Source organism: Ascidiella aspersa, chromosome 7 (assembly GCF_963924565.1).
Source record: "Ascidiella aspersa chromosome 7, kaAscAspe10.2, whole genome shotgun sequence".
Taxonomy (NCBI): Eukaryota; Metazoa; Chordata; class Ascidiacea; order Phlebobranchia; family Ascidiidae; genus Ascidiella; species Ascidiella aspersa.
The window spans coordinates 2,517,842-2,529,741 of record NC_139453.1 but is presented as its reverse complement, the minus strand read 5'-3'; the positions used below and the strand labels follow the sequence as shown (position 1 = coordinate 2,529,741).

At 36.7% G+C, this 11,900-nt stretch overlaps 1 protein-coding gene across 1 annotated transcript; it reads right to left on the bottom strand.

The window, feature by feature from the left end:
• Positions 1-881: 881 nt before the first annotated feature.
• LOC146137266 (fatty acyl-CoA reductase 1-like) lies at positions 882-7,098 on the bottom strand. The gene is made up of 6 exons (XM_083393802.1): positions 7,090-7,098; positions 6,240-6,415; positions 3,657-3,803; positions 2,278-2,401; positions 1,571-1,808; positions 882-1,030 (listed from the first exon to the last, which is right to left on the bottom strand). The coding sequence occupies exons 1-6, from the start codon at positions 7,096-7,098 to the stop codon at positions 882-884; spliced, it is 843 nt and encodes a 280-aa protein (XP_083249928.1).
• Between the last annotated feature and the right edge of the window lie 4,802 nt (positions 7,099-11,900).

Sequence of the window (11,900 nt, the reverse complement as noted above, 5' to 3'; positions counted from 1 at the left end):
TGTTGCAATAATGAAAACTATATTTCTTCAAGTTGAATAGAGTAATCAGATGGTACTATATAAAAAAATTGTATTTAATAGCTTTCGCACAAGAAACTCTTTTTTGGAAAACTATATTTAGCATTTTTGATAAATTGTGACAATCACTAAAGCAAAACTAAAAAATCTATTTTACCTGTTATTCGTGCATAACACCCAAGGGGCACGGAATGGGTCGCTTGGATTGTCTGCCACATTGTTGATTGCAAGCGAAACTGAAAACAAAAATAAAAATTGTAAATGATGAATTTAAGCCAGGGTTGTGGAGTCGGGACTCAACAGAGTCGGTTTATTTTGCTGGAGTAGAGAACACGGGGCTTAAGTTAGAAGTTAGACTACCTTATAGGTTAATAAATTATATGACACACTACGAGTGGCATGTTAAACATACCTACCTAGTTTTCGTTTAATAAATGTGTGAAATACAGGCTGTAGAGTCGGATCCGGACTGGGGACTCGCAGAAACAGGACATTTGGTCAGAGTCGGACTCCGGATTGAGTAAGACTACGCTAAACTAAGACTACACAAACATAAGAGTCCCGAGCCAGACGTGCACAGCACCAAATTTCAAAACTGATAATGTCACAAACTGTGAAGTGCAAAGGTGAAATACCATAAGGTAGATAAAGTCAATTTTTTTTTTTTTTTTTTGTTTATAAGATCCATATCTTTGACTTTGCCTTAAATTTTCCCTTCGGCAAAACTTTGCCCAACTTAACTGAAAAATTTTAGATATGTGAACTTCTGCAGCCTGGAACCCAACAAAATCAACATGGCAACACAATTTTTCCCATTGGTTAAGAAACACTAAAACCTACATTTACTGATGTAACACTTTTAGTTAAAGTTGTCCATTCTTACTCAAGCGGTCCATAGCAAGGCCATTTTTGATGCCAGAGTTGACGTGGTAGATGGGAAGTGATCCATTGACCCTCGGAACTCGGTCGCAAGTAAAGGAACTGGTGCTTTCATTGTCCGAAGATGAATCCCCTGGAAATTCATGTTTAACCGGTTAAGTTTTAAATTGATCAACAATAAATATAGGTGGAATTAGTTCTTCATAGTAAACAGCCTGAAAACCTCTTGGTAATATAGAATGACTACATTAGAGTAAAAATGCAGTTTTGGAACAGATTTTTTATACAGGACTCAAAATACAAAAAGAACACAACAACAATGAAGTAAAAAAAATTTACATGTTTTCGAACAGGGGTTTATTTATCAAATTAATACAAAATTAGTGGTAATAAATGCAAACACTGGCTAGATACAAGCGTTTTTTTCTCAAGCATAAAATAGTTTTGTACAAATTAAAACAAAGTAAATTGTAGAATGAATATCAAGGCACGTGGATAAGTAAGTAGCATTTTGTGGAAATTTAAAAAAATTCTTTGTTGATTTTCACATGGTCAGATGACAAAATGCAACCTACTTCTGTATGGGCTTTGATATTCATTCTACATCTAACTACAACAAAAGCGGATATGAACAAAAACGCCAACTTTTTGGTAATCTATCTGTATTTACAACCTTGTAAGCCAATTTCCCCAAGCGATGAAACTGCACTGTCACTCTCGTAGCCGAGCGAGCACCTTCTTTCTGCTGAGTCACAAGCGGTCTTCATCGCCGCGCAAATCACGCCGTTGACAACAAAGTCGACCGGTATGAGGTCACAGGTTATGGAGTTGTAAACAATCACAGAACGAAGCACACCCTTGGCGTATGCTATTATGAAAGCGGTGGGTCCGTACACGTTTGTACACCAACCCTGGAGAAAAAGCAGAAATTTTTGATATCAAAGACTATAATGCAGTGAAATTTGAAACACTATTAAGCAGTACACTGGTAGCCTTAAGTAACCCAGTGGTTTTGGGGTGCAATTTCAAAGCTTGAAGTTGAAATTTTTTAAGAACATAGTTTTTTTTCTATTTGAAAGCCTCCTAATACAACTTTGTGTATGATTTGGGTACAATAAATCAAATGACATTTTCCTACATGCATAGAGTTGATTGCGATGTCCCAGTTCCGTTTTTAGTGACACTACAGAAATCCACTCAACAGAAATTCAAGTCGGTATTTTATAGTTTCTTTGTAAACCATAAAACGTTGGGAACCACTGGACTAACCGATTCAGTCAATCCACTAAGGATTTTTGTGCAAACCAGAGGTCAGGCTAGAACCATTTGTGTTATTTCTGGACTGAAACCATCAAACTTATACTTACACTAGAAACTTACCGGCAAAGGTTCTTTGTAAGCTGGTATTATCATGCTGGGCCTGACGATGCAGATTGGAAGATGAGATCCTTCTCTTGCAACGACGTCCTCAGCAAGCGCCTTCGTCAGCGTGTAAGTGTTCGGTCTGAAGCAAAAACGCAACGTTTATGTACAACTTCAAACCAGTAATTCTATTACACCAGAAGCCTTTGTCAGCGTGTATGTGTACGGTCTATAAAACCAAAACGCAGCATGTTGTATAAAAGTCACGAGAGGAATTTTGATACAAAATTAGTCTTTTTTGAGAACTTTTGGCTTAGTTATTTTAGAAAAATGTTGTATTTGTGTGATGTGATATGTATAAATTGTTTATTGGAAAGTTTGTATGGTCCCTGTTCTGAGGCAAATTTTTTTTTTTTAGATTTTCGTTTGCTTAACAGTTTTCAAGTTACGTCAAAATATGACTTAATAAAACAATAAATTTATAAAAAAAAGTTTTTCCAGCGAACTTGTGCGCAAATATGCAGCTGAACAATAGTTTAATTGTAAAGGGTGAAAAAATTTTGTATTTACATAGCAAAAGAACTTGACAAAAATATAGTTATGGGGGGAAATTTGCCAAGTAGTCTCTGCTAGAAACTAGAGAAAAGTGTTATGAAGGTCTAATGGCCAAGGTATCTCAGGCAGTGCATATTAAATATGTGTAAAACATTCTAGCTTGTGGCACATTAAGTATAAAGTATTAGGCATTGTTTTCTCCTAGCAACACTTTTAAAACTTGGTAATTGTCATTAATATATTGGCAAGAACACGGTTTAAAGCAGGGGTGACGAACCTATTTGCTGTCGCGGCTTTGTCAGTTACCGCTGACGGCGCTGAGTACAACTGTTTACTTATACTATGATCAAACCAAACTAATCGACCCATGCGAACCATACAGCTGAAATTATATAACGCAATATGGAAAAATAAAATAATAAAAAATAACAAATAAACATTTAATGAATTTTGTTGCTCAATGAGAAATTTGGAACATTTTTGCTTTGCTGAGCGCTTGATATTAGGACAAACTGCGATGTGGCAACTCTCAACTGCATACTAAGATTTTCATCTGTTAGCCTTGACCTGTAACAACTTTTTGTGATGTTAATTTTAGAAAAAAAATGATCCCACAGATATGTGCCAAAAACCTGCGGGCCACGTTTTCGTCACCCCTAGTTTAAAGGATTAAAATAAAAACTTAAGCAGTGTAAAAACGAAATAATGCAAGAGTTCTTAACTTCTTAGGCCACTTCCAGGTTAAACAAACATTTATTTCAAAGTGACCTTTTGTCAAAATGTCCTGATAACTAACCTAATGAATTTAATTTCGCTTCGAATCAGCAAATATGGTCGCCTACCTCTTGCCAAGAAGTTGCGGCGTGACCTTGGTTATAAGGTCATCGTCAATCCGCCGGAGGGAGCCCTCAAGGTCGAGGTAATCGATTCCAACATCGTAAAGCTTTTCATCGGTTTCTTGTCGGTTGCAATGGCTGGACAAAAATTCTCTAGATATTAAACAATACAATGGTTTACATATAGATAAAAAAGTTAGAGTTGAAAAAAAAACTTTTTTTTATAAAATATATATTATAGTTTACACAAAAAAAGTGTATGACAATAGCACTTTATAAAGTAGTTACAACGTCAAAACAATTTTCTGGCTTTTTAATTAAATATATTTAACCTTATCCTTAAACAAAAATATATAAGAAAAAATGAAGGTTTAAATTACAATTTCTTGCGACAAAATTCCATGGATGGGGGAGAAGTTAAATCGGTAGTTTCTAAACTTTTCAGCTTGCGGCACAATAAAAAAATAAAACTTTTTTTCATGCCACACCATGTACAAAATTTATTTTATTTCATGCCACACCATGTACAAAAAACAACAAGTTTAACAGATAAATGTTTAAAAAAGGTCTATGAAATAAAATGTCTATCTTTGCTCTTTTATTTTTGATACATAGAATTTCGGAATCTTTGTAACTGTTTTTTAAAGTATTGTCAGTAGTGAATGAAATTTATAACTCTACGACAATTTTTAGCTTGCTACATGATTATTTAACTTTCCTCATTTAAAGATAATTTAATAAAGTTAATAAATATTGACAAAAGAGTTACACCTGGTCTGCGCTCGTACATCCTAACAGTTAAACGACCTGCGATGGTCAGGCCCAACAGTTACCCACCCTTCAGAAAAAAAAAATGGTAACCCTCGGCCTAGTGTGTGGAATATGGGTATATTTACCCTATAATAGAGTAACCTTAGCACAAATTTACAAAGTTAATCACATAAAGCATTTGAAAAAAATGTGATTTTGAAAGCTTTATCATTTAATAAAACAGCAAAATTGAAATTATTTGTGTAACACTGCATATTGCTAATACACACCTGTGGAGATGTGAACGAATGCTTGGAGGTTGTTTTGTTCAGGTCAAAATATTTTGAGAAGCCTCCTCACACACTGGACGTTTATCTCGAAGGCCACCTGTAGAAATTGATAAAGAAACCAGTGGTTAACAAGCTTTTTTAGACGGCAGGAGACTAAACAGACAAAAAACAAATTATGGGTATACTTTAAAACCATCATGTAATTAACACTTAACAAGCATGCGGGGCATTATGAATTACACATAATTTAATTCAGTAACTGTGATATTAAAATGTACATACGATTTTATATAAGTAGACATTTATATACAAATCAATATCATTGCATTAGTAACTTAGCAAAACTGAGTGACTACATATGAAGCAACAAAATTTAAAACAATAATAATAATCGCATTTTTTTTATTCCAGACCGGGGGTAACTCCTTGGTAGCGCCCATGCACACTTAAGAATCAGATGTATGCGCTGGTCTACAATCCTACCACAGCGTTCAAACAATTAAAGCAACGCAAAATATTTGGGTTAGGGTGCAGGTTAGTGTGTGGGTGGGGGTGGGTCAAGTATTATTTTTATTAGTGCCTTAACCTACCCAAACCCAAACGCTAAGCTGCACCAGTGTTGTAATGACTTAAGTCAATGACTTAAGTTACTGTTTTCAAATGACTTGACTTGACTTGAGTCTTTTGGACTAATGACTTGACCTGACTTAAGTCATTTGGGAAAAATGACTTGACTTGACTTAAGTCTTTCGGACAAATGACTTGACTTGACTTAAGTCATTTGGACAAATGACTTCGGTTAAAATGAAGCATTTTTTTCAAGTATTTTTTATAAAATTGAGCTATTTATCCAAATTTTAGCACATAAAACAAATTGCTTGCAATATGTTGCGTTTTTTCTTATTTTTTAGTTCAGTTGTTGCTCATAATCATACAAATTTAAAAATGGACATGACTTGAAATTGACTTGCTCTAATTATGACTTGACTTGGACTTAAGTTGTTTTACAAATGACTTGACTGGGACTCAATTTAAAATGACTTGTTTACAACACTGAGCTGCACCGACCCTAACTCAAATAATGTTAGTTGTGGGATCCTAGACCAGCGCCCAGTAGCTTGATTATTTGGCGCTCTTTTACTATTGTACGCAAAAATTAATAAAAAAAAAAGTTTCTTCAAATGCCGCATACCACAACACATATTGTTTGGGTTAGGGTGCAGGTTAGCTTTTGGTTGAGGGTGGGTCAAGTTATTATTAATAATAAACATAATATTACTTGACCCACCCTCACCCAAACGCTAACCCGCACCCTAACCCAAACAAAATGCGTTGTGGTATGCGGTATTATTATTATTTTTTTTTTTGCATAACTTTTCACGTACAATAGTGAAACAGCGCCGATTATTTTGAAAGCGTAATACTTTTGCCGAACATAACAAATAACAACAGTAGATCGTAATTAAATACAAAGTATCGGAAATCCTGAGACGTTGTGTATACTTAAGTGCCCTAACCCGAGGTGTTCATTGAACTTAAGTGCCCTAACCTGAGGTGTTCGTTGAACTTGAGTGTTGCAGCGCAGTGGATGAAAACCTGGCACTTCTTCTGTAGAATCTCCCTCGAAGCTTGATCCAAACCAAGATCTTCAGCGCCAAGGTCGCACGAAACAAATTCGAGCTTCGACGCAAAATTCGGCTGCAGCTCATGAAGAACGTCGAAAGCCTGGAAGGGTAAAAGGTTTTAACGTCAAATGACTCAAAGAGATTTAAACCAATGAGTGGAAGGTGGAGAAAATGGCGAATTTGTTTGGTCGTCTGTCACGCTATGGTGCATATGAAGAAACAACAAAGTTTAGAGTAGACTCGTTTACTCGTAGTTCTGTTTGTGCCATCAACAGCCTCTGATTGGTACAGGGTTAAGCACCTTTTTGCCTCGGATCGCCAAAAAAATGGTTGAACAGATTGGCATGGCTTTTCAACTCTGATTTGAGTTCAGGCTAAGTAATTTAGCCGCGGTATATAATACTACCACAACGAACATTATTTGGGTTAGGGTGTGGTGCGGGTTAGCGTTTGGGTTTTGGTAGGTTAATCAGCAATATTGTTAATGAATATCAATAATACTTGATACGCCATCAACCAAACACTAACCAACACCCGGATCAAAATATTGTGCTTTGCTTTAATAGTTGTTTTAACGCTGTGGTTGGATTCTAGAACAAAATCGTACCACAACGAAGCGAGCCAAAATTAAAATATTCAAAGAAGAATTCTGTAGTAATCTGTAGTATATTTATGGATTCCTTAGGCCTTGCAATTAAAAGCAAGTCCGCTTGTGAGAAGCTGAGGCAATCTGGCTTACTTTGTTTGCCAAGTTCTCGTCTTTTAAATGATTACAGGTCCCATATTAAATTATATATTTTTAGTTTAAGAAAAATATATAAATATTTTGTAAACAAAAGCGAAGGTGGTGTAGAATCCTAACCCAGATGTCTCTTTCAATGACTAAAAAGGTAAAAGTTGTTAACGTAAAATCCTGGAATGGTTAAAGTTTTAACTTTAAACACCAAAATCCTTTAAAGGATAGAGGCTTTAACGTCAAAATCAAGAAAGGGTAATAGTTTAAACGTCAAAATTCTAAAAGGGTAGGCATTTCAACTAATATCAACTCTTGGAGAGATAGATGAAAAAACGTCAAAATTCTGGAAGATTAGGGGTTCATCCCCAGGGTTTAAGTTTTTAACGGCTAAAATGCGACCCCGAAAAAACACTGCGACTAAGATATACAAACGTCGCAAACATGAAAAGGGAAAGAGCTAACGTCAAACTCTTGGAAACGTAAAGACTTAACATCAAAACCTGGAAGCGTAAGGGTCTTACGATTTGTTCGCTTTGAGCTTAAAACAGTTGAGTGAAGAGAAATTAGGTCGCCAAAGCTTCGATGTTTTACTTATGCCTATAGTATTTGGGTCGCAACCACAAAAAAGGTTCAGAAACACTGTTGATCACAAGAACAACTGAACATTTAACCCAGGGGCTCTTGAACTTTGAAACGCGGACTCATGGGGGTACGTGGACCAATTTTCGAGGTCTAAGCATGCCGAGGTAAAATCGTAGTGTATAATAAAAATAATAGAATAACGAAAAATTTAGTTAAGAAAAATTATTCCTTAGTTTCACATTTGCTGAGCCGAATACGCAACCAATTATTTTTAGTGGACTGCTTTAAAAAAGTTAAAGAACTCCGGTTCTTTGCCGAACAGCAACGCAATTGATATGACCGAATCGTAAAAAGTCTCTTTCTAATAATACCACCGACTTGAAAATCTAAACCAAAGTCTGATGGACACAACCATAACTCAGGGGTGGCGGTGGGGTACATATGTCCCCGGGCGCCAATGTTCAGGGGCGCCGAAATGAGGCTTTCAAATGCCAAAATGAGGCTGCTTCTTCTTTAAATACAATGTTCTATTAAAATTTGAATTGTTTTGCCGTATGAAGTAAGGTATATTATGTTAACGTAATAGATAATGTGATTAAACATGAAGTAGGGGGCGCCAATTATAAAGTGTGCACCCGGGCGCAAAATACCCTAGCTACCAATCTGCTTGGAGTTGGAGAATAGAAAACCAGGGATAAAAAACAAGAATGCATAGAGTTACTTTCTTAAGACGAGGTTTTTGGGTAAACGAAATCCGTAAGATGAGGTTAGTTAGCCTACTTCCCGCATTTCATTAACGTAATGCTGGTCCATATGCTATTGCTCATTGCTAAATTTGCAAGAATTCAATAAATTCATTTGGACACTTTTTGAAACTTGGGTGAAGTAAGCATTGGGTACTTAAGGTATTATATTTAAATATCCTTGCAAACTATTGATCGCGTGGGCTCCAGAAAACGATTGGTGTTGAAAGTCTGTAAAAACACTTTTACATTTGTAAAAAAAAGTGCGTTTAGCGGATACATTGGTGGCAATCAGGTATAACTTAGTTTCTTTAACGTTTTTATTGGATCGAACGAATTTCGTAAGAAGATCCTCGGCATGATTTTAATCAGGGCTTTCCAAAATGTTCTCTCTGCAAGTAATTTTACTCGAAATAACTTAAGTCTTGACTTAAGGGCACCAGCATCGGCCGAACTCGTTGCGCGCTTTGTCGCCACCCGGCGGCACCGCCATAAGAAATTACCTGGAAAAAAGCGGTCACTTGAAGCGTGAGTGAGCGCACGAGGTGCTCGTATCGCGTGACCCGATCAATCGGCGGCCGCCAAAGTTATTCAAGTTCTTAAACGCATTTAAAAGCATTGACTTGGGTCATTGCAACACTGGTTATTTATCTTAATTTTGGAAGATAAAACAATTCAATTGCTATATGTTGCGTTTATGTTATTTTTTCCTTAAGATTTTGCTCATATTCGCACGAGTTTACCAGTTTTGTGGTTTAATGTTTACTTTTTAGACAAAGAATTATATTCAATTTGACATGCCTTAATCATAACTTGACTGAGAATTGAGTTGCTATTTATTCTAAAATACTTTATTTAGATAAAAACGTAAAGGTGTAACGGCGGGAAACTAAATAGGACAAAAAGTGAAGAGCAGTGAAGCAAATTGAACAAACAAAAGGAAACTTAAAAAACAAATTTAACTGCATTTTGACGTAATACAAAGGCAGAAATGATCGCGATCTAGTTAAAAGCAACAACATCCTGAAAATAGAACTTAGGGCAAACGGGGCATAGGCGTAGCCAGGGTTGAGCCTCAGAGGGCATGGCCCTTCCAAAAAACTTTATAAATATTTTACTCTTAATAATTTGTTATTTTAGCATTTATGAGCAGTACAACCTTCAATTGTCATGCTCTGTTACGTCACAAACAATGTAGTAAATATAACGTTTGCTATACGTTAATGCAGTGTTTCTCAACCTTTTTAACCCCAGGGCGCACTTGTAAACCTTTCAAAACGCGGCGGCGCACCTTACGGTCGAGGCGACTGCAAACTTTGTTTGGATATTTTGTTTTTTGCTGGCAGTTTTTATTACATCAGGCTCCTAATTTTATTATCTATAAAGAAGCCTGCGGAGTCGGTTAAAAAACATAATCCAACTCCCGAGTCCGACTCCGGTCAAATGTGTGATTTCGTCAAATTCCGAGTGCTTCTGCCTCCCTACAGCATTTATTTTTCCCATTTACGTAACTAAATTAAGGTGGATTTTCAACAATCCCCTCATAGGGGTGTCATATATGTCATCCAACCACAATACGTTGCTGGAAAATATCCACCATATGCTATTTCGCCTTTTTAATTTGCATTTGGCGGCATTGTCAGTTTTAAAATTGTTACTGCGCACGTCGGACTCGGGACTCAGGCAGTCCGACTTCAGCAAAACAAATCGACTACGGTACGTCGAGTCTCAAATTTGACTCCCGACTCCACAGCCCTGCTTTAAAATACGATGAGCTCAATAATACATGCCTAAAGAGAAAGAAAATAAATGAAATAGGCCTTTCGTGTTGTAAATTATGAAAACACACGGTATGTTAGTTAAAGTTCGATGGAAACACAGAATAAGCCCCAAGAGCAACAACATCTAACTCGGAATAAATCAAAAATGTAACGGAAAAAAACCTAAATGGACAAAATAACGCCCAAAACTGTAAAAAAAACATGGTATGGGACGATTAAAGGACATATTCTTGGCATCGGCCGTTTTGGTGTCAACGTTTGGGTGCCATAGTGTTTTGGCACAGGATTGTTTGCCTCTGTTTGGGGTTAGGCACGAGTAATGGGTAAAATTAGAATTTGGGTTATGGTAAAAATTACTAGGTGAGTTTGTGTTGAAGTTATGGGTGGGGTTTGGGGTTAAGTAATAGGTTGCAAAGGCCTTATTCTTGCAATTTAGGCCTTATTCAGACTAATTTAGGTCTTATTTTGATTTAAACGCTATTACGAGTATTAGGTAGTAGTCCTATTTTGGTCTTACTCCGAACTGTTTTTTATGCCGAAGTTGCTTTTGTTTTAATTTTGGTCTTATGGCGGAAGCCTCGCTAGATTGCAATAGTTTCTCTTTCTTTGTTAGCGAAGAGCCAACATCAACCATTGGGACTTTAATAGGGGCTACGAATCCAGTCATATTGCTCAGTGTTTATTCACAGAAAATAGTGACTAGAGTTTATTCTAAAATTATTCGCAAATTCTACAAATAGGCCTCATACAGAATTTTTGTAACATTTTTTCCCCATTTTCTCGCGGCGCACCTGGCCACCTTCGACGGCGCACCGGTTGAGAAACGCTGCGTTAATGTATAGTTTTACTAATTTTAGACAGTTTTTGCTCTTTGAACGGATTTTGAATATTGCTTTAACACTCATTCAGTTGTTGCTTAAAACGGTTTGCTAACTTTGTTATTTGTGTTCGTTACGGCAGTTAATACAAAGAATTCATACTTTTTGCTCCCCTTCCTCCTAATTTTCGGCTGGCTGCGCCACTGAAACGGGCAACTTGACCAAGTCGAAAGACGAAAAAAAAAGATTTGCTAAAATATACGTCTCACGCAACACCTATTTATTACTAGTGTCAAGTTTAGCGCGAATTTTAGGGAAATAATTCGTCATGCTGCAAGTATAGGGATGTCCGATAATATCGGATCAAAGTCGATACCCGATACCAAGTGGTGGTATCGTTGATACTCGTCCGATACTAGGGTTGTATCGGTGCCAATCCTAAACCAAATTACGGACATTCCTAAATGCAAGTAAGAAAGTCTAATGGAGTTATTATCATTGCGCCAGTGAAGCAACTAAACTAACTATAGAACAACAAGAATACGCATTTCTATGCAACCGAAATTGAAGCTGGGGATATTTTTACCTTAACAATAGCTCGCGTGATTTCCAGACAGGAAATGAGTGAAGGCGTTGGAGGCCAAACTAAATGGGTGGAGCCTTAACGTCATTTCCTTTAGAACAAGGAAATACGTTGGAGTCCGCCTTCAACAAAGAGCTTAGCGTTTGGTTGTTGCTTGCAGCTTGGTTCAATCGCCTTACTGCTGTACTGAGGTAAATGTGTAATGTTGTGTAGGTATATAAACAGGAATGTCAGGTTGGTTTATAACATCAAAACCTTAAATCAGTGGATCTCAACCTTTTCCTGCCGCACTCCAATCTGTGGTGTTTTTAATGTCACTTCGAGCTACCTGGTTTCAAAAGA